The sequence below is a fragment of the Cervus canadensis genome, chromosome 7 (genome assembly GCF_019320065.1).
Source record: "Cervus canadensis isolate Bull #8, Minnesota chromosome 7, ASM1932006v1, whole genome shotgun sequence".
Lineage (NCBI taxonomy): Eukaryota > Metazoa > Chordata > Mammalia > Artiodactyla > Cervidae > Cervus > Cervus canadensis.
In genome coordinates this window covers 26,436,888-26,458,924 of record NC_057392.1, presented here as the reverse complement: position 1 = coordinate 26,458,924, position 22,037 = coordinate 26,436,888, and the positions used below count along the sequence as shown (strand labels likewise).

At 46.5% G+C, this 22,037-nt stretch overlaps 1 protein-coding gene across 10 annotated transcripts in view; it reads right to left on the bottom strand.

Annotated features, from left to right (window-relative positions):
• Window positions 1-10,366: 10,366 nt before the first annotated feature.
• The window catches only part of TTC3 (tetratricopeptide repeat domain 3), a 120,417-nt gene continuing 108,746 nt past the window's right edge, over window positions 10,367-22,037 (bottom strand). For 9 of the 10 annotated variants that reach the window (XM_043474708.1, XM_043474716.1, XM_043474707.1 and 6 more), the window contains 6 exons: window positions 21,838-21,939; window positions 19,556-19,881; window positions 17,557-17,683; window positions 17,250-17,384; window positions 14,027-14,119; window positions 10,367-11,877 (listed from right to left, as the gene is read on the bottom strand). In XM_043474708.1, coding sequence (XP_043330643.1) covers window positions 11,803-11,877; window positions 14,027-14,119; window positions 17,250-17,384; window positions 17,557-17,683; window positions 19,556-19,881; window positions 21,838-21,939 — 858 coding nt within the window. In that variant the 3' untranslated portion in view covers window positions 10,367-11,802. The remainder of the gene's footprint in view (window positions 11,878-14,026; window positions 14,120-17,249; window positions 17,385-17,556; window positions 17,684-19,555; window positions 19,882-21,837; window positions 21,940-22,037) is intronic. The other variant, XM_043474711.1, reaches the window with a different exon arrangement.

Sequence of the window (22,037 nt, the reverse complement as noted above, 5' to 3'; positions counted from 1 at the left end):
AGTAACTGCCTTTCAGCATAAAACTACACAGTGTTTAAGGGAAGACACCGAAATACAGACTCTCAACAGTGGAGCATATGCAATGTACCACAGAGTTTACAACCTACAGGGTTTAAAGTGTACAGCAACCATGCCACCAAGGTCAGAAGGAGAAATGAAGAATACTGCTGTAAGGGTCTCCTAAGAAAACTGGTACATTATTGGAAGGAAGTTAAAAATGTATATTATAAATCATAAATCAACACTAAAATAAAAAATTAATATACAATTACTCAAAAATATGGCAAAAAGAAGAAATGGGAATGAAAAGATACTACAAATAGGAAACAAATTGAAAGATGGTGGATTTAAACCCCACAATTAAATCAAATGTAAGTGTCCAGACACCCTAATTAAAAGGCATAAATTGTCAGGTTGGTTGGAAATGTAATACCTAACTATATGCTGCTTAAAAAAGTACCTAGAATAAATATAAAGACAACTAGGTTAAAAGTAAAGAAATGGGGAAAGATATACTGTTCCAAAACTATGCCGGAGTAGCTATGCTAATATCAAAGAAGATCTCAGACCAAAGAATATTACCAGAAATAAAAAAATGGCCACTTCATAATGATAGTTCAGTTCAGTTCAGTCACCCAGTCGTGTCTGACTCTTTGAGACCCTATGGACTGCAGCACACCAGGCTTCCCTGTCTTTCACTGTCTCTTGGAGTTTGCTCAAACTCATGTCCATTGAGTTGGAGATGCCATCCAACCATCTCATCCTCTGTCGTTCCCTTCTCCTGCCTTCAATCTTTCCCAGCATCAGGGTCCTTTCAAATGAGTCAGTTCTTTGCATCAGTTGGCCAAAGTACTGGAGTGTCAGCTTCAGCATCAGTCCTTCCAATGAATATTCAGGAATGGTTTCCCTTAGGAATGACTGGTTGCATCTCCTTGCAGTCCAAGGGACTCTCAAGAGTCTTCTCCAACACCACAGTTCAAAAGCATCAATTCTTCAGCACTCAGCTTTCTTTATGGTCCAACTCTCACATCCATACATGACTACTGGAAAAACCATAGCTTTGACTAGACAGACCTTTTTGGTAAAGAAATGTCTCTGCTTTTTAATATGCTGTCTGGGTTGGTCATAGCTTTTCTTCCAAGGAGCGAGCATCTTTTAATTTCATGGCTGCAGTCACCATCGTATCAGTCAGTTATCAGTCATAATGTAAGGAGTATACAATTCATCAAGAAGTTATATACTAAATAATTAGGCACCTAATAACACAGCTTCAAAACACACAAAGTAAAATCTGTTAGAACTTCAAGAAGAGAGAAATCCACAATTACAGGCAGAAGTCTCACACACTAACTGGGAGAACAAACTGAAAGAAAATCAAAAGTATACAGGAGGCTTGAACAATGTACTGACTAACTTCACTGGTTGACTGACATTTATAGAACACTTGATCTACCAACAAACAGCAGAATACACGTTCTTTGTAAGTGAGTATGGAATGTTTGCCAAGTTTTGGCCCCATGTCGTGGGCCATAAACCAACTGAATAATTTTAAAAGGATTCAAATCATACAAAGTATGCTTTCTGACTCATGGAAATAAAAAAATTAATAAATTAGAAATAACAAAATGATATGTGAAGAAACCCAAAATATTTGGAAACTAAATAACACTTTTAAAATAACCCAGTGGGTCAAAGAGAAAAGCAGAATTAAAACGTATTTTGAAACTGATTCAAAATGAAAACAACAATCCAGGTTCAGATGTGTTTAATGATAAATTCTACCAAACATTTCTGAAAGACATAGTACCAATTCTACACAAACTCCTTCAGAAAACCAAAAAGGAGGAATACGTCTAAAATCATTGTATGATTTTAGGCCAAAAATCACCCTGTTATGAAAACCAGAGGGAAGCCATCAGAAGAAAAGATAACACAGACTAATATTCCTCATAGACATAGATGCAAAAATTCTAAAACAAATTAGAAAATCAAATTTAAGAATATGAAAAGGGATGCAAAATGGGCTTTATCCCGGGAAAGTAAGGTTGTCTTAATATCTGAAAGTCAATCAATGTAATTTACCACATTAGCAGACTGAAAAAAGAAAACCAAAATCAACCTGACACAGAAAAGGCATCTGAGAACTTCAACCTTAATTTCTGCTTTAAAAAAAAAAAATCCCTCAGCAAATTAGGAATATATAAGAACTTGCTCAATCTGATAAAGGGCATCAATGAAAAAGCCACACTAACATTACTCTAGAAATCAACCCTGAATATTCATTGGAAGGACTGAGGCTTTAGCTAAAGCTCCAATATTTTGGCTACCTGATGTGAAGATGCTGACTCACTAGAAAACACCCTGATGCTGGGAAAGATTGAAGACTGGAGGAGAAGGGGACAACAGAGGATGAGATGGTTGGATGGCATCACCGACTCAATGGACATGAGTTTGAGTAAGCTCTGGGAGTTGGTGATGGACAGGGAGGCCTGGCGTGCTGCAGTCCACGGGGTCACAAAGGGTCGGACACAACTTATAGGCTGAACAGCAACATTATTCTTGGCTCAGTGGTAATGAATCTGCCTGCCAATGCAGGAGACACAGGTTTGGTCCCTGGGTCGGGAAGATCCCTTGGAGAAGGAAATGGCAACCCACTCCAGTACTCTTGCCTAGAGAATCCCATGGACAGAGGAGCCTGGTGGGCTATAGTCCATGAGGACAGAACTTAATGACTGAATGAGAACCACAACAAACATTCTCCTTAGTGGTGAAATGCTGAGTGTTTTCAGAATATATAGTTGAAGTTTCTGGTGCTGCCTGGGGGCCTGAGTTCTTCTGGCTGCAGGGGAAGAAGTGGCCAGCAGATAAAGGGCTGGAGCAGTAAGTCAGCTAGGCAGGGGCCGATCCTGATTCTTGACATTTTCCAGCTACGTGACCTTGGGGAAGTTGAGTAAACTGTTTGGACTTGTTTCCTCATCTATAAAATGGGAGTTTAGAGTTAGCACTACTTTGCAGGGTGCTTGGAGAAACCAAGTGCTGTGATATGTGTGATCACTCAGAGCAGTAGCCAAAAGACACTACTACACTCAAGAAATGGTCGTTCATAAAAAGCATTGGGCAACACTGAGGGGTGTGTCTGGGGGAGGTAAGGAAGGTTGGAGACACCCTATTCAGAGACCACCGTGACCGTGGTTTGCAGGGGTGGCTCTGATACTGAGTGGGCGTGTTTTTTTAAAAGTGTTTATTGAGCAACTATGTGTGAGCACCCTTATTTAATCCTCGTAGGGATGTGGAAGCTACAGCTCCAAGAGAATAAATTATCTGCCAGCCACACCACTGAAGGGAAGCAGATGGTGGGGCGGGAAAAAGAGGGGTCTGGGTGTCAGCTGGTGGTTGGGACCCTGGGAGGGCGCTGGTGGGGGCGACCCAGGTCCCACTGTAGGAGGTGAGGTGAGAACAAGGCTGATGACCTGGGGTGGAGGGCGGCAGTGAGGGAGTGTGTGGGCCCAGATGTGGGGGCCCAGAGCCCTGCAAGGCAGATCTGCTGAGTGTAGGTCTATTGAGCTGGACTGGGTCTAGAATTTCCAGTGACTGCAGTGGGTGGGAGTGGGCCCCAGGGGGTCAAGGGTGGAAGCAAAGGTTCCATGAGGAGGCTGCAGGACGCGCTATAATTGTATCAGAAGTGCCCCCTGCCTGGTCTGGGGCCAGTTCTCTGCCACTGTTAAAGTCGCATAACGAGGGTTATCACCTGCAGGCTGAAAACCCTCCCCGCGGTCTGGTCTCGGGCCTGCGGTCTGGTCTCGGGCCCCCGCCCTGGGAACCTCTCCGCTCCCCTTAGACAGCAGCAGGTCCCTCCCAGCGGGCTCGGCCCGTGACGTCTGTCAGCCTAGACCCCTGCCCTTCTCCCTTCCCCCCCACGTCCCCACTGCCTCCTTCAGGGCCGCACGTGGATGTGACCCTCCCCTCCCACACACTCTGCCTCAGCCCCTTCGGGCTGCCTTTCCTCCAGACCCCCAGGGGCACACTAGATACCTGGTGTGGCTGATGCGGGCTCCCCTGAAAAGGATGAGGCCGGGCCTCTGGGTGCCTCTGTCCTTTCACCTCTCCAGCACCTAGGAGAGAGCCTGTGTGTGTGAGAGACCAGAAATCTGACCACTGACCGCCAGGGCCGCGTGGCTCACCCCCAGGGCGCCTGGCAGGGATGCGCAGGGGTGCCCCGGGAGAAGGGAAGGGGTGTGAGGCCCCTGTACCCCAGGCGTGCTAAGTTGCTTCAGTCGTGTCCGACTCTGAGACCCCACGGACTGTAGCTGCCGGGCTCCTCTGTCCATGGGATCTTCCCTGACAAGAATATAGGAGTGGGTTGCCATTTCGTCCTCCAGGGGGATCTTCCCGACGTAGGGATCAAACCCGCGTCTCTTATGTCTCCTGCATTGGCAGGCAGGTTCTTTACCACTAGCGCCACTCACAGTGGGGACAAGGAGATGCAGGCTCAGCCGCCTTGTCCAGGCCCAGGATGCAGGGTCCGATGGACACGTCCGTCTCTCACAGGGAACAGCATTAGCAAGTGCTAGACTTCAGCTTTCAAAGGTCTGGCCAATCCGGAGGTTGTGGTAGTTTTGAAACCGGAAGCAGAAGCAACGTGGCCTCCAGTGAGGCCCCGACAAAAGCCAGAGTCCCGCGGGCACTGGGGCAGCCGCCAACGTCTGCGAGCGCCATGTGGATCTGTTCAGGCGCTTCCTTTTCTCGGAGGCTGCTGGCTCACCCCGCTGGGACGGGTGGCACTTCAGGACGCGCAGCTTGGAGCTGGTGGCAGATTTCTTGGAATGGGGAGGAGGGAGATCTAAATTTAGACCTTTCTATCACACCAAATAAACAGAAGCTTAACCAGAGGGCTCAAAAGAATTAGACAGAATGCCTTTGCACTTAACTTCTGAAACACGGAGAGAGAAAAGTTCAAAAACAGAATGGTATTTATTCACTCGAATCCCAAGGTATTTGCCGAAAACAATGACACCTCTGTTTGACACAAAAATACATGTTGGGAAGAGGAGGACTTTCTCTTTGAAACGTCCCACCACAGAGGCCTGGGTCAGTACCAACTGCTCAACCGTGAAGGCTCTCGTGGCCAGGCGGAGGGCTGGCACAATTTCAAGGGGAAATAGGATGCATCAGTGGCCTCTGGCTTGGATGGTCCTCGTGGTTGATTCTCGTTTGCTACCCCCGAAGCACACCTGGTTTTGCATTCACCTGCACGCTCCGAAGGCAGGGCCCCCACCAGAGCAAGAAGGGGTCTTCCTGGTTTCGGCAGAGGAGCTGCGGCAGGGCCAGGGGACGGGGGAGCAAAGCTGCTGGGGGGAGGCGGACTCGGGGCTGGACTCTGGGCCTCTGCCCCTGCAGGCCCGGGGCTCCACAGTGACCTGCGTCTTCTCTCCAGGATGACAGCGAAGGGGGAGCCCACCGGGATGGGGCCTGGGGGGCAGGGGCAGCGCACACCCACGGCACTGAATGAGGACCCCCAGCAAACAGGGCATAGGGGAGCAGCTCTTTCAGCCAAAAGCACCTCAAGGGCTCCGGGTTAAAGTCCCCTGCTCACCACGGGAAGTGTGAGATGAGAAATGTACAGTAGGCAGGCTGCTTCTCCAACACAAGACTCCTTCACAGATGCTCTGTGGGGGTGGGGGGAGTTATACGTAGCATTTGCCAATTTCTGGGTGTAAATACTTCCGCCAATAGCCAGTTTCAAGCCACCTATGTGACACCTATGTAAATCCTAAGGTATCCATGCGACACCACAGAACAGAGTTGGGAAGAGAGGCATAGAATCTCTTAACACAGTATTTCCACCCTACAGACACTAGATACATCAGTAACTGGCAAACCATAAGCAATAAACTGCAGTAATTATGAAGGAATTGCCTTCTTTTAAAAAAAATATAATTTCATTGTAAGCTTACGTAATTCAACTCTTTAATAGTAGTTGTGTTTAACAGCCAGCTCACAGAAGTGCTGAAAAGCGAGTAACTGGCTGTTACTGGGGCCAGTTGGAGCAGACTCCAGCACCTCAGACCTCACCCATGCCAAGGAGGATGGTCCTCCCTGCTGGTACCAGGCAACGCCAAGATGGCTGGCACTACCTTCCTGGTAAGGTGTGGTCTGGCTTTCTTCCTCTTGACTCAGCAGCAATAACCAGTTGGCATCAGGCTCACCTCCTCCCTACCTTCCAGAGCGACTTCCCAAAGGCCCACTGGCAGGCTGTGCCGCCCACCGGCAGGCTGCGGGAACGAGCAACCCCAGGAGGGGGCGCCTGCTCCACAGTGGGGCTTCAGGGCACTCAAGGCCTCAGCAGGAATGGAGTCTCATAGCAGTGAGGGGCCACTGCGTGTGGGAAGGGGGAGGCCAGCTTCCCCAGAAGCACTGTAGGGCCCACAGTTATCACTGCCTCCAGGGGCCAGGCGTATCATCTTGTTCTTGTATTTTGAAAGGTTTAGTTTTACTGAAAATGACGAAAGAAAGTGCTATTTTTAACATATAGCTCCACAAATTCAGGTAAGCACAGCTCAGCTGAAGATGAGAGCGCCCTTCCAGCCTTCCCATCAGCAGCATCGCCTCCCAGCTAACTGCCCTCTGCCACCAGCTTCCAGTTCTCTGAAGTCAGGTTAAGTGGAACTCCATCTTGTGGGGCTACTTTGGTTCGGGTCTGTGAGAATCCCGTGTAGCTGTGTGCAGCAGCAGTCCCTTCATCTCGTTGCTGACAATTATTCCACTGTGTGAAGAGGCCATGACCTGTGCATTTCATGTTGAGGGACGCCTGGGTGGTTTCCAGTTTGAGGCCATTGTGCACGAAGCCAGTATGAAACACTTGCACCACATCACGCATTTCTGTTAAGTGTGCGCCTGGGGACTGTGTCCTTGGGCACTACAGGATTAGCTGTCTTTTTCACTTTCAGCCATCCTGGTGGGTATCTGCAGGATGTTACTGGTTTTAATTTGTACCTGATGACGGGAACTGAACACATCTGGCTACCGAAATGCTTATTAACCATTGGATAGTTGTGAAGAGCCTATTCAAATCTTTTCTCATTTCTAAGTATATCGTATATTTTCCATTAATGACACATTTTTTATACATCTTGGAGCCTTTGTTGGAAGTATTACAAGCTTCCTTGATTTCACAGCTTGACTTGGTAAGAGGCATTAATTATAACGATACCCAATTTATCAGATTTTTATCTTCCTGGCAAGCACTTAGGTCCTAGTAAATCTTTGCTAAGGACAAGAAGATTTGTTTTCTGTAGAAAAACTATTTCACTATTCATACTTAGGACCACTGGAACCTATCCACTGGGAACTATGTCTGTGTATGGTGTGAGGTTAAGGTTGACTTCCTCCTGTATGTGTACCCAAAATTAGTATTCTTAATGTAGACAAAAGCTTTTTTTTTTCTGATTACTGATGATTGTCTCAGTAGGATTTTGTCGTTTACTAGTGTTGTTTAATTTCTAGACTTCGGCTGAGTATTTTGTCATTCTTTTCCTTTAAAGGATAAATCAGTTCAGTTGCTCAGTCATGTCCAACTCTGTGACCCCATGGACTGCAGCACGCCAGGTTTCCCTGTCCATCATCAACTCCTGGAGCTTGCTCAAACTCATGTCCATCGAGTCGGTGATGCCATCCAATCAGAAGAGACAATATAAACTGGGGGCGATGACAATAACAGCCCTCCCCACAAACAGGGGAGCTGGGATCACATGCCTCCTCCAGTGGGATGAACCTGCCCAGGCCTCTACCATGCCATGCCAACTCAAGACCCCTGCCACACCAGGCACAGAGCTCTGGTCCCAAACACAAACTGAACAGAAAAGCTATCTCAATACTGTTCTTCCAGGTAATGGGACAGCCATAGGTGTCCTTCACTATGGAATCATGATGTAGCCAAAGTCAACTTGGGGAGATTTTAGGAACAAAGCTGTTGTTATTTTTCAAAATGACTTTGAGGTGATGGGATTTCTTCTCCTTTTTTCTACTTGACTACGTTATACAACCCAGGCTTCCTAAATTAATGAAAAGCAACCTTGAACATGCTGAAGCTCCAATACTTTGGCCACCACTCCAATACTTTGATACAAAGAGCCGACTTATTGGAAAAGACCCTGATGCTGGGAAAGATTGAGGGCAGGACGAGAAGAGGGCAACAGAGGATGAGATGGTTGGATGGCATCACTGACTCAATGGACATGAGCCTGAGTAAACTCCGAGAGAGTGAGGGACCGGGAAGCCCGGTGTGCTACATGCAGTCCATGGGGTTGTAGAGACAGACAAGACTTAGCAACTGAACAACAAAATTTAATGAAACTTTTCTTACACAAGACCACCAAGTGCTCTCCCTGTCCAACTTCCAAACCCTGACTGGAGTAATAATTACTAGATCCTCTTTGTCACAGGTTCATGTGCTAGGCACTGTGCTAACCACTTTATGAGGATTTTATTATTCATCTGTACACCTTCCTTGATACTTCTTTAAAGTCCTCCTTGGCACCAAGCTACATTCTGAATTTGTTTACTGTCTGTAACTGAAAACAAGTTTTGTGGAGTCCGTGTCCCTCCTTCACTGCCGTTCAGGATGCTGAGCCCAGGGCCTAGCACGCAGTAGGTACTCAGTACATATCTGTTTTCACTGGCATCCAGGTACGCCTACCTTCTCAGCATGGCACAGAAGGTATATGGCTACATGAATGTGGGCATGCCCTCTAAGCAGATCACGTCAGGGTGAAGAGAAAAAGGGGATTAGCTATGATGATGCATTCTTCTTAAAATTATTCTTTGAATAAGGTTTTATGATTAACATTTATTAAGTTTGATTAAAATTAAAACGCCTGAAAAGTGGTTCCTGTTTCTTTCAAGAAAGGTTACGTTGGAGATGTTTTTGGTCCTCATTCTGACAAGCCTTCCCGTCTGCTTCACTGTCTTTGCTTTTTATCAGTCACATCAGCAAGTACTTCACATGATGATGAAAGGAATTTCCACGTTTGCTATTATCTCTTTTACCTGTTTTCTTTAATCCGTTTCTCCAGAGAGCATCATCTGACTGAAAAGCTACCTAAAATTATTTCACTGCTTCTGTCTTATGTTGTGATCACTTGGCCCACCTGCTTCTACAGTCTTTGAAATTACCTTAAAAATATAGTAACATATAGCAAGAACCATCACAATATAATAATTATCCTCTAATTAAAATTTTTAAAAGGTGGTAATGTTTTGCAATGCTAGGGTAACATTTCAATTTTGTATTGGATTATGCTTTATGTATAGCATAAACTTTTCAACAGGGAAAATAACCCAAACTCTTAGGAATAGTCACTGCTTAAAGTTATAGACTATTCTAAATTAAACGCTATCAGATTGAAGGCAGAGACTGATAACACTGGCTCTCCTGGATCGTCTCTTAGTGCTCAGCATACTATAAGGTCCTCTATCAGGGAGCCATTTCTCATCAGCCTCAGTAGCCCTGTACCCACAAGGACCAAAAGGTCCCTAAAATCTGGTCTAAACTAAATGATCCACGGGCATATCTGGTCCACGCCACAGGGTCTGGGACAGGACCGTGTATCAAGGTCATTTTGGTGTGAACCAGCAGCCTGCTAACCCTCTGCAAGTGCCTCACAAAGATTAACAGTGAGAAATGCAATCTGGTTAACTTTGACACTCTCATACATATTCGCCTAAAAACCTCTCATCCTAGCCTAAAAAAGTTAACTCTATCCTGTCTAGTCTTTCCATTCACAGATTTCAACAGCCAATCTTGTGAACTTGAGTTTAGCAACCTCTACTTAAAATTAAGCAAAAGGATGCTTTGATCCAGTTTTGAAAATGTCTTTGGAACTCTTGGTTAGACTCCTCAAACGTACAGTGGCTCTTCTGTCCAAACGAATCACATTTTTTTAATTATTTTTTTTCAGTGGGTTTTGTCATACATTGACATGAATCAGCCATAGATTTACACGTATTCCCCATCCCGATCCCCCCTCTCACCTCCCTCTCCACCCGATTCCTCTGGGTCTTCCCAGTGCACCAGCCCCGAGCACTTGTCTCATGCATCCCACCTGGGCTGGTGATCTGTTTCACCATAGATAATATACATGCTGTTCTTTCGAAACATCCCACCCTCACCTTCTCCCACAGAGTTCAAAAGTCTGTTCTGTACTTCTGTCTCTTTTTCTGTTTTGCATATAGGGTTGTCGTTACCATCTTTCTAAATTCCATATATATGTGTTACTAACGAATCACCTTTTAAATTGGTAGCGTAATATATGTCTTGAATTTTCAAGTAGAATGCTTTAAATTAGACAAAGAATGGATAACACGGCTATTATTTTAGAACGCTCTTTATTTCGACACAGGACACGTGTAAGGCATGTTCACAAGTAACAGTTTGAGGTTATGCACGAACACACCCTCTCACTCTCCAGCTGTTCTCCTTTCCTGCTGCGCCTGCTGCTACACACGGGTCCCTGTGTACCTTCATATCTGCAAGTCCTCAGTTATTCTGAACATGCAGACAATGTTTTAGGGACCTGCTTCAAAATATGGAATGATCGTCAATGCACCAAGTCACTAAGACGTCAAAACCGAGAGAGAAGCAAAGCAGACGGAGGAGACTGCGTCAGCGCGTGAACCTGGGACTTGAGCTTCTGAGGGAAACGGAGAACACGTGGGAAAACACTATTTGATCCTTCCGGTTTGAGAGAGACGGAATGTGCCCAGAATTCACGGTTCTATGTCTACTGCTGTCTATAAGTCACTGAAGATAAGCAGTTTCTCTAAAGCAGCTGCAGTTTTGTTCTCAGGCTACAGTACACGAGTGCATGCATTACTCTACACAAATGTCAAACATGAACGACTGTAACAGAAGCATCTCAGGACTGTCTAATTACACAAGTGTCTCTTTTTGGTGGTGGGGTAAGGAAAGGGAATGATGGTGACTGTTTCCCTCAGCTGCCGCTGTATGCCAGACAGAGATACCCCAACGCTTGTTGTCTAACTCAGAGAGGGTGACAAAGGTCACTAAGGAGAACAGTAAGGTATTCAAAGAGAGTCCGCTCCAGACCTGGGGGTGGGATGATGACAAGTGAGCCTCGACTTCAGGGGTTAAAAAGTCTTGGCTGATGCTAGTAAGGGTCTTGTAACTGATTTTCAAAAATCATTATGTCTTTGAAAGATGAAAAACAAGCACTTACAAACTACTGGGGAGAAAAAATAATGAAATGAGAAATCACATGAACAGGAGAGTTGAATCTTCTGGTCTGAAATCACCTAATATTAACATTACAACCTATTAAAATGTGGTCTGCTTAAGCTCTTTTTTTAAAGCGCAGAACCTTTGAGGAAAAAGGTAGGCTAAGTTCGGGAATACCAATCTCAAAAACCTTTTCCTGTGGGCACTTTAGCAGGTCAAGGATGCTAATAGTCGAGTCCTGCTTTGAGGCGCTCACCGTCTTTTCCTTCCATCTCAGAGCGCGCCTCTGCAGCATCCCCAACCACAGAAGGAAGCGGTTACATGTGATTTTATCAGCCACCACTTGGTGATTACTCTATGACTAGTCAGAGCTGGGAAATTACTTACTCTCAGCTGTATTAAAGAGTTCCGTTTATTAACACTGCAACACACAGTGCAAAGAAGCTTCAGGCGTCTGCTTCTGATACCAAAGGGAGTACACTGCTAGTCTTCCAACTCAACAAGCAGAGTATCTGCAGCGTGAACTGTAGCAGCCAAGAGCAGCAGGCAGGCCTCCTCCAGCAGGGCAGCTACTCCTCTGCCAGGAGGGTGTGACCCAGGCAGGCTGGGCAGGTGCGCTGGCTCTTCAGCCGCTGCTTGAAGCACTGAAATCAGAGAAGACAATCAGCCGGCCCTCTGGGAGCTTGGGGGCCTAGCTCTCCTGACCACTCGCCTCGGCACACACGGCAACTTCACTGTGAGAGTGACTCTCTTAGGCAGGTTAAGGAGTCTGGGGCCCTCGAGGAGGAGAAAGGGAGGGTGTTTTTTGTTTGTTTACATTCCTTCATCTTATAAGATGTTTTTTAAGCCCAGAGCTAATGATTACATTTACAAGTCATCTTGCTCAGGGTATGTTTTTCCTTAAAAGTGAGAGCGAAAGTTGCTGTCGTGTCCGACTCTTTGCAACCCCATGGACTATATGGTCCATGGAATTCTCCAGGCCAGAGTACTGGAGTGGGTAGTCTTTCCTGTCTCCAGGGGATCTTCCCAATCCAGGATCGAACCCAGATCTCCCACATTGCAGGAGGATTCTTTACCAGCTGAGCCACCAGGGAAGCCCAGGAATACTGGAGTGGGTAGCCTATCCCTTCTCCAGTGGATCTTCCCGACCCAGGAATCAAACTGCAGTCTCCTGCATTGCAGGCAGATTCTTTACCAACTGAGCTATATATCAGGGAAGCCCTTTGTTTTTCCTTAAGCTCTGTACTAATGATTATGTAACAACACTGTATCTTGTTTGAAGACATGTTTCTCTTTCTTAACAAGAACCTTCTGACTAAACTTGTTATCTTAAGAGGTATGCTGTGGGAGTGGGTCTGGTAAGACCTTTCTACTATTAGTGACCAACTGACAAAGTATATAAGGCCTTGCTAAGACTGATGAGTGGGGCACTCTGCCCCTTCGGAGGTCTATGTCAGAAGCTTTCTGTGTCCCTTTTCACTGTAATAAAACTCTGCTACACAAAAGCTCTGAGTGATCAGCCTCATCTCTGGCCTGGAAGCGAAATTCTCTCCTCCGGAGGTCACGAATCCAACCCTGTTCACCGTAAGCTATCACCCGTGACGTCCAGGGGGACCTTGGGCCACTCGACACTCAAGGACACCAGAGCCTGCTCAGGGCAGAGGTCTGGACCAAGCCCCAGGAACAAGGAATCGAACCTCAGAACGTGACCGTGAAGACTCGGGGCCTGACTGCACCTCCCCTTCCCGCTCTGCTCCAGTACAGTCTGTGCTTCAGCTGCCCTGACGGCTGGAGGCTGACTCTTTCCGGGCCCTTGGACTCCTCCCATCTGCCCCGTCTTATTCCTTGTCCCTCCCCAGTCTGCACACACACAGCCTCACTGGAGCCTATCTACACAGCGTGCTCCCAAGCTGCTCCTGGCTCGCCTGCTGCCGCTAGGGAGCTGAGCGGGTGGTAAGTTCAGAGCCCAGGCAGGACACCCCCACCCAGGAAGGTCACATGAGAGACTGCAGTCTGTCTGGACTCTTCGGTGGCACAAGTGGTAAAGAACCTGCCTGCCACTGCAGGAGACTCAAGAGACGTGGGTCGAGAAGATCCCCTGGAGCAGGGCATAGCAACCCCCTCCAGTATTCTGGCCTGAAGAATTCATGGACAGAGGAGCCTGGTGGGCTACAGCCCATGGGGTCACAAGGAGTCAGACACGACTGAGTGCACGCATGCACACGCACATGCACACACAGAGCGTGTGCCCCTTCTCTCAGGGATTCACACACTCACAGAGCAGAGACAGGACCGGCTCTCATCCAGCAGCAGGGGTGCAGGTCGAGTGCTCACAGCACCCAAACCCCAGGACAGCTAACACCCATCTCGGGAGGGCATAGCCAGAGTCCCCCAGGCACAGTGGAGCCTGTCAGGCTTCCTTTCTCCTCTCTAAAATGTTACATGTTAAACTTACTTCACACACTGCACTAAACCGACAAGCTATTTCACCATCTATCTGCTTGAGAAAGCAGAGCTTTTAACGAAATCACACTCATTGAATTTTAGCAACTGATAGAGCCAAGTGCTCCTCTCTACCCGACACAGAGAGGACCGTGCAGAGCGCACCAGAGGCTGAAGGCCACTCCCCTCCCCACAGCACAGTCTCTGGGAGGGAGACCACCGACACGAGCACGTTTGGGATTTGCTTGGAAAATGCAAGGGCTGAAACCTGGGGGGTAAAGTCCCTTTCTCTTTTCTAAATGCTCCACAGTCAGAACGCGTGACATGAAAACAGCCACAGAGAACTCTTACCCCTTTGTGAAACCTGTGCCCACACTGCAGCTCACGCACGTTTTTGGACTTGAATACTTCTCGGCAGATTTCGCAGGAATTTGCACAGGACACCTGTGGAAACAAATGTATCCCAGAAATGAAGAACTCCTCCTACAACCGGCTTTCCAAAACGTTTGCAGCACAAGGTGCACAGTATTCTCAATTATAGTTAAGCAGATTGAGGGAACAACTTATTTTTGAATAACATTTCTTAGGAAAAAACAAAGTTTTTATTTTCTCGGATAAAAAACATGATTTTAAAAAAACAAACAAACGTGATTTATACAGTTAACTCACTTCCAGTTAAAATACTACAAATATCTATTTATCCCATCCCATACTTAAAGTATGGTACTAGCTGCATATTACAAATTAACTATTCATTTAATTATCTAACAGCTGGAGACAGTAACAAATTATGACACCTCTACACTATGGATTATGGTGGGGCTGATTAAAATCCTGACGGAATTCCATAATCCTTGGTACAGAAAGCTGGTACCAAAAGCTCTCTGAATAAAAGTAGACTACAAAACAGTAGGTATCATATGATTATATAATTTAAGGTTTTAAACATAGAATGTCTGTATATAGAGATGCCTAGAAAAGAATCTGGGAAGATATAAAATGTTAATGATGGTGACTGGCTACTTTGGGTTGAGAGATTTAACTTTTTCTTTGCAATTTTTCTAAAGTTTCTATGAATGTGGATTACTTGCATAAATTAAACTGATGGCTCATTCAGCAACACCCTTGTCAGGGACTGTGCGGGCGCGGGGACACAGGTGAGTGGGAGGGCTCCCAGCCCCGCTGCAGCCCCGGCAGCGGGTGACGGTCAGAGAGTAGGGTCGGGGCAGCGCCTAAAGGCTGTGAATCTACTGAACAGGGTTTTCTGTCCCTCTCAGGACACTGCAGCCACCACCGGGCACCGGGCAGCAGTGGGACAGACGCGATCTCACTCCCCTCCCCTCCCCTCCATGGCTCCCAGGGAAGGGTCTTGGAGAATTGGAGGCAACAGCTCTGTGGGAAATGGCAGGTCAAGGCCTCTGCAAGGTGGCTCGGTCGGTAAAGAATCCACCTGCAATGCAGGAGGCTTGTGTTCAATCCCTGGGTTAGGAAGATCCCCTGGATGGTTGCATGTGCAACCATGGCAACCCACTCCAGTATTCTTGCCTGGAGACTCCCCTATGGACAGAGGAGCCTGGGGAGCTGCAGTCCACAGGGTCGCAGGGAGTCGGACACAACTGCACAGCATGAAGTTTAGAAAAACACACAGTTATTACTTCCCAACATGACAAATTCGGCACAATGTATTTCTAAGAGAAAAAGTAAAAAGAACACAAATATATGTACATGGTAGTAGTGAAATCGCTCAGTCGTGTCCGACTCTTCGCGACCCCATGGACTGTAGCCTACCAGGTTCCTCCATCCATGGGATTTCCCAGGCAAGAGTAGTGGAGTGGGTTGCCATTTCCTTCTCCAGGGGATCTTCCTGACCCAGGGATCAAACCCAGGTCTTCCGCATTGTAGGCAGACGCTTTTACCGTCTGAGACACCAGGGAAGTCAAATTCACATATACACACAGATACAAAAGAGTTTAGAAAAAAACGCATACCAATATAATACTGGTTACCCTTAGAGGGTGGGTTTTGGGTTTATTTATATGTTCTTTTTATTTGGACCTTCTACTAAGAACCACATTACTTTTGCGGTTAAAAATACAAAACACTGTTACTTAAAAAAAAAAAACCAAAAACAACCCTATGATTAGCAAATTAAGTCCTGGTTTCAATACATATTTTTCTTATAAGTCAGCTTTCACATCTTTATTACCATGAACCGTGAAGCAGAAAGTAATCTCACCTCAAAAGGTGATCATGGTCCATCTTGGGGTGGCCAATAAGTGTGCGAGTGTGTGTATGCACACACACACACTCACACACAAATCAGTGAGAATGCTAACAAAATGGTCTGGTTGTTGGACCACAGAGCACATGACCAGCTGGAACACCCCTGAGAGAGAGTGGACTGCAGCCAGGCTTGGCAGGAATGCTCTGCACGATACAAGCTTTCTCAATGGGGTGGGTACCCTCTGGCACCCAAGTGTATGTGACGAGGAAAATCTCGTAGATTTGTGTGGAAAATGAAAATGTATGGGAGGGACAAAAACAAGTTCACAGAAGGAGGCAGGGCCTGGGTCAGGTCGGCGAACCAGCACTCTCTGTGCAGTCCCGCACTGTCGACTCCACTCTGCCTGCAGCTCTTCTCATTTTACTTTCACCTGAAGTTGGATAGGAGGGGAAGACGGGATCTACACCAGAATTCCACCAGGAGCCCACGGCTGGGAGCCACCCAGGGGACCGCCTCCCTATCAACCACATGTTCAGTGCCTACTGCATAGTCCCCAGCGTGTGAAGTCCGTGTGGGTGAGGACAGGGAATTACACGCCACAAATGCAAATCAAAGGAAGGAACGCCGGCCAGAAGCATGAGTCATCGGTGCCTTGGTTTCCTCATTCATAAAGACAGTTATAATACCTTATCAACTGAGATCACAGATATAATGGTACTTTACAGAAAGTTCTATGTAACTAACATTCTCATTGTTTAAAAGGACAATAAACAATTTAAATCAGTATATCAAATAAAAGCAACCTCAGCCCATTTCAGCATGTCCCCCCCTCCCCAGGCACCTGAGGGGAAGGGGAGGGAAGCAGCCAGTCTGTTCTGAGAACAGCGTGTGACTCTGCTAACCCCACCACAGCACTTCATCCAGACAACAACCCCAACAAGCAGATATGATCCAAGCTCACAGTATTACTGGTGATGAGACCAAGCTTGTGTGATTCTAAAGCCTATGGTCGCATAGAAAAAAACTGGCTAAAAATCAATTCTGCCAACTATTCACACTTGATGTGAGGGATGCATCTGACTGTCTACAGGCCCCGTGTCCATGGTGGGGCCACTGCGCCTCTTGTTCCCACATGCAGGGGTCCTGAAGTCCCCACAACGGTGCGGAGAAACTCGCTAGTCACCGGCTCCTCTAACCAAACACTCACATCACCTAAACGTGGCTTCTAATCAAAGCTCAAAGTCCATCGAGAAATGAAAACCATGAGGCTACGTCATGGACTAACAGCTGCTTTCTTCCCGTTCTTCGGCAGAACAGAGGGAACCCCACGGTCATGCACACAGCACTCACAGGGACGTCCTTGGGCTGCGCCCCCTCGGTTTCAGGTGGTACTCTGACCGGCACGGAGGGCGGGTCCTGGGCGGCCCTGGGCACAGGAACAGCAGAGCTGGGCGCAGACGGCCTCCGGTCCTTTCCCGGATTTGGCTGCAGCCAGAATGTATAGTAGGGAAGCAAGTTCAGTTACCCCAAAATGTGAGCACTGTCTACTACATTGCTCCCCATCTTTTGTTGGAAGCATTTTTTCCCACAATTCTCATATTTTATAAATAAGTAGGAAGAAAGTGGAGTATATATTGAATTTAAATGAAACACTGACCTTTCTCTTTTTCTCTTCATCAAGGATGTGTTCTGTCACTCTTTGCACAATCTCGTCAATACTAAATCCAGACAGAGAGGTCTTGTTTTTGTTTCTAACTTTTTTAATAAAACCAGCAAGCTCCGTGCTGAAAGGGAAAGTGGGGAAGTCAAGACAAAGTCAAAGTTTTCTACTGTGAAGAAATATTATGTCCAGTATCAACCCAGCAGCTGAAAAGAAATGAAATTAAATACACAATTCATTTATAAACAACAGTATGTAAAAGCAGCAAAATCACTCTTCCAAAAAAAAAGCACTGAAAATTTCAGTATTATTCCTAAAATATTTATTTTAATAGGTTTTCAAAGTAAGAGTGTACCTGACAGATCCATTTCAGATCTCCTTCCTTACTTAGAAACCTGCCTTCTTCAGAGCCTGGACACAGTGTAGCCTTAAGTAAAATCACTGAATGGTCAGACACCACTGGATATGACTTGAAATCAATAAAATCTCTAAGAACAAACTTTTTACCTCCTCCCTTTAAAAATCTAACCGACAAAGTTTTCTTGCACTTTTCATAGGCAGCAGTAGATGTGACAGCATCATTAATCAACAGGAACTTGGTATCTATAGCACTAATACCTCATATGCTTTAACTTGCAGAAAACCTAAGAAGCATGTGTTTACTCTGCCAAATTTAGACAGGACTGCAAACAATTTTATTTGTAAGGTACTTCTGGTAATTACAACTTGACTATTTTTACTAACTAGCATGGCAACTGCAATTGAGAGAACTTAACAATGCTTCTCAAACTTAGGCTAAATGTGTCCATGTGCAGAGAAGATACACTTACTTCCAAATGGCCAGGGCTCCACTGACAAATGCAAAACATTAATTCCGGCCAATCGTAATTAACCACTGTGTAGAGACTAATACTGTGTCAAAGGCAGAAGTAACACGGGAGGTGCGGAGGATCATTCCTGGATGTGGAGTCCTCTCTTCTGCACTGGAGGGAGACATTCCCTCCACTTCACCTTCCCTGTGGCCTGAGACAAGGAGTCCGTCTGCCCTCTCAGACCCATCTGGAGAGAGAGGTCAGAGGTCGATGCAGGAGCACGACTGAAGTGCCCAATTGATGACTCTGGCTGACTTAGTTAAAAGCAGCTCTCCCCATCTGCAGCAACACGGATGGACCTCGAGGCTGTCCTACTGAGTGACGTCAGCCAGAGAAAGACAAACGTATGACATTGCTTACATGCAGAAACTAAAAAAAATGGTACAAATGAACTTACAAAACAGAAAGAGTCACAGGTGTTATAAACTGATGGTTACCTGGTGGGGGGAAGGGGGACGGATAAATCGGGCCATTAGGATTGACATATACACACTACTATATATTATTATTTATTATATATAAAGCAGGTAACTAATGAGGACCTGCTACACGGCTCAGGGAGCACTACTCAATACTCTGAAATGACCTACAGGGAAAACCATCGACAAGAGTGGGTGTATGTGTGTGAAAGGCTGATTCACTTTGCTCACAGCAGATACTGACACACATCGTCAATCAGCTCGCCCTACCCCTCCCTCTACAACATGCTCACACACCTTACTCAGTCTCTTCAACTCACACCTCTGACAAAGCAGAGGGGCTGTTCTACAAAGTGTAAGTTGCTGCTGCCTTCTTTGATATATGTGAGATTTCTCCCCCCCAAATGATACAAAACTAATGTTCTGAAGTTCATTTATTGATTCCATAACTAGTACTGGAGCATGTTACCGAGTTCATCAAAATCTTAGCAAATTGCCATGCGTTCTGATGAGTGTGGATTAATCTGTTTGAAAATGCTCACTTTTATGTTTACAAAAGGAAGACAAATGCGTGTTTGTCCTTCTGAGTAAAATAACTGCACAGTCCTTTCCACTTCAGCTCGTAATTGGCCCAACTGTTATCTGATCAGGAAACATCACTTCAACAAAGCATTTACCAGCGCTGCTGACGTTTTAGATCCGTACCTGCTGTAACATGGGAACACCACCGACAGGTGCTCAATAATGCTATTGAACGGCTTCTTCGGGGACTGGCTTGAACGGGTGGCATGCTCTGGAGCAGCAGGTAACTTCTGATCAGCCACCGGGCGTGGTTCTGGCCCAGCGCTCTCACGCCCTGGCAGCTGGGTGGCCTTCTGGTCGCAGGAGGGCGACCCCACTGGGGTGTCAGCAGCAGAGCCCAGACTTGACTCCTCGGGAGCTGCTGTCTGGTCTCTGGTCCCATGACTTGTAGAAGTGGAGGGACCCTGACCATCCTGGCCTAAAGACTCAGGAAGTAATTTAGGATGAATCTGAGAGGAACACACCACAAAAGCTGATCACTAAGAGTTAGATCCATGGACAAAGACTAACAATTAAGCACAACTATAATGAATCCTGCTCGCTCAAGTGCACAGAACTTGAACTATAACAAATTAAATATTACTGTCCTTAAAAGTCACTGGAAAGTCACTGGTAACTGTCTCTCTCAAAACCAGCTGTTCAGGGCTTCACACTGCCGGGCTCTGCCCGAAGCTCTGCAGTCCACGCTGAAGGGCTGAGGCTCCTCATGGTGTCAGAGCCCCAGTCTGCACCCCAGGCTACACCCTCTCATGCCTCCGTGACTGAGCGCTTGTTGTGAATAATGCCCCCTTTTTAAACGATTCCAGTCTAGAATACCTTCCTGAGATCCTAACCTCCTAACAGGCAGCTCCCCCGGGTGATGCCAAGGGCACTCAAACTCTGTGTCTGCAAACGCAGCCGCCGGGCAGGCGTCCTCACTTGCTCTTCCTCTGGCGCCGCCTGACACAAGCCTGAATTTGTGGTCCACTCCCCAACACACTCACGCTGAGCCCTGACTGCACGGGCAGCACCGCTTGCAGCTGACCACCTGAGCACTGGAAACCGCTCCCCTCCCTCCAGCCCGCGGCCTCCCTCACCGGGCCCGGCGGGGACAGCGAGCTGCACCCGATCCGCTGCACATCTCTCACCCAGGCCCCTCTCCCACCAGGCCTCCACACTGCAGTCAGGCTGACATCATTTCCTAACTGGAAACCTACACTGGCTGCTCAGGGACCTGAGGGGAAGTCCACACTGCGGAGACACCTAACGGAATAAGGCTCCCTTTGTTCTGGCCCAGGGGTAGGGTATCACAAGCTTTTCCCTATAGTCCCCTTTGTCCTAGCGAACTTTCACCGCTGTGAAAGGTGTTCTTTTTCTAGCCTCCAGATACGCTGTTTCCTCCATCTGAACGTTTTGACCCTGAAACATCACACCACACAGCCCTCCACACACACACACACACACACACACACACACACACACACACACACACTCACTCACTCACTCACTCACTCACTCACTCACTCACTCACTCACTCACTCCTTCTGCCTGGTGAACTCCTATTTCAGATCTCTGACTCACTGAGACCTCCAGCAAGGGAGCTTCTGTTGAGACCTAGGCCTTGGGGTTAAGTTAGTTCCCCCCGATTTCTGCTGCCATGGAGTTCTATGCTCTTGGCGCACTTTGCTTATAATCATGGGCTTGAAGTTGCTCCCAAACCCATGTGCATTCTGAGGGCACAGACCGCGTCTAATCCTGATCACCACTAAACACCCGATGCACGACCAGCAGAGAAGTGACCAAGGTAAACCGTTTCTAGGTTCTTATTATTCAAGCCCCTGGCACACTGAGAGTTCCAAGGTTTTCAAAGTTTAGAGTTCTTTTGAGTGTTTATAAAATCACATAAACTAGAATTAAACATTAACAGTTAAACATTCTACTGAGATCTAATGCTTTTCCCCCTCTGTATCTGCTGTAAGAACTTGAAAACACTGGTGCTCAATAGAATATTTTACTAAGTTCAAGAATATTCTACTCAGTTCAAGGTGGCTAACCTTTTTAACGTTTTAAATCTTTTAATTTTTTGCAGATGAATCCACAGTAAATTTGAATATTAAGAGTGCATAGTATTGAGAAGAAAAACACTTTCAAGATCAGCTTCTGACTGCAGCTCCAGAGCCTACTACCTTAGTTGAGGCTGAATGCATAGACAGAAGGGTCACGGGGTGAGGGGTGAATGAGGGCCACTCTGATGAGGCCTTCACCTAGTACCTGATGAAAACAGTAAGGTAATTATTAACCCAGCTCACGCCCACTCCCAAAATAGTAACAAACTACTTTTGGCCAGTTAAGAAAGAAATTGTGCCTCACTCCTTTTTGGTTCTGTTTCCTTCAAAAAAGAAAAATAGAGATATAACAGACTCACTGTGTTACAGGCAGGAAACGAAAGCTCAGAAATCTGCACTTTCGGAAGTTCACTGAGCTGAGAACCATTTTTAATTGCCTGAATTTGTTCTTCAAACTGAGACTGTAGGTAGAAAGGAAAATGTTAAGTTTTTCTAACAAATTCCAAGGAAAACCACAACTGTCCATTAATGCTATTTTCCCCCTTACTATACATACATA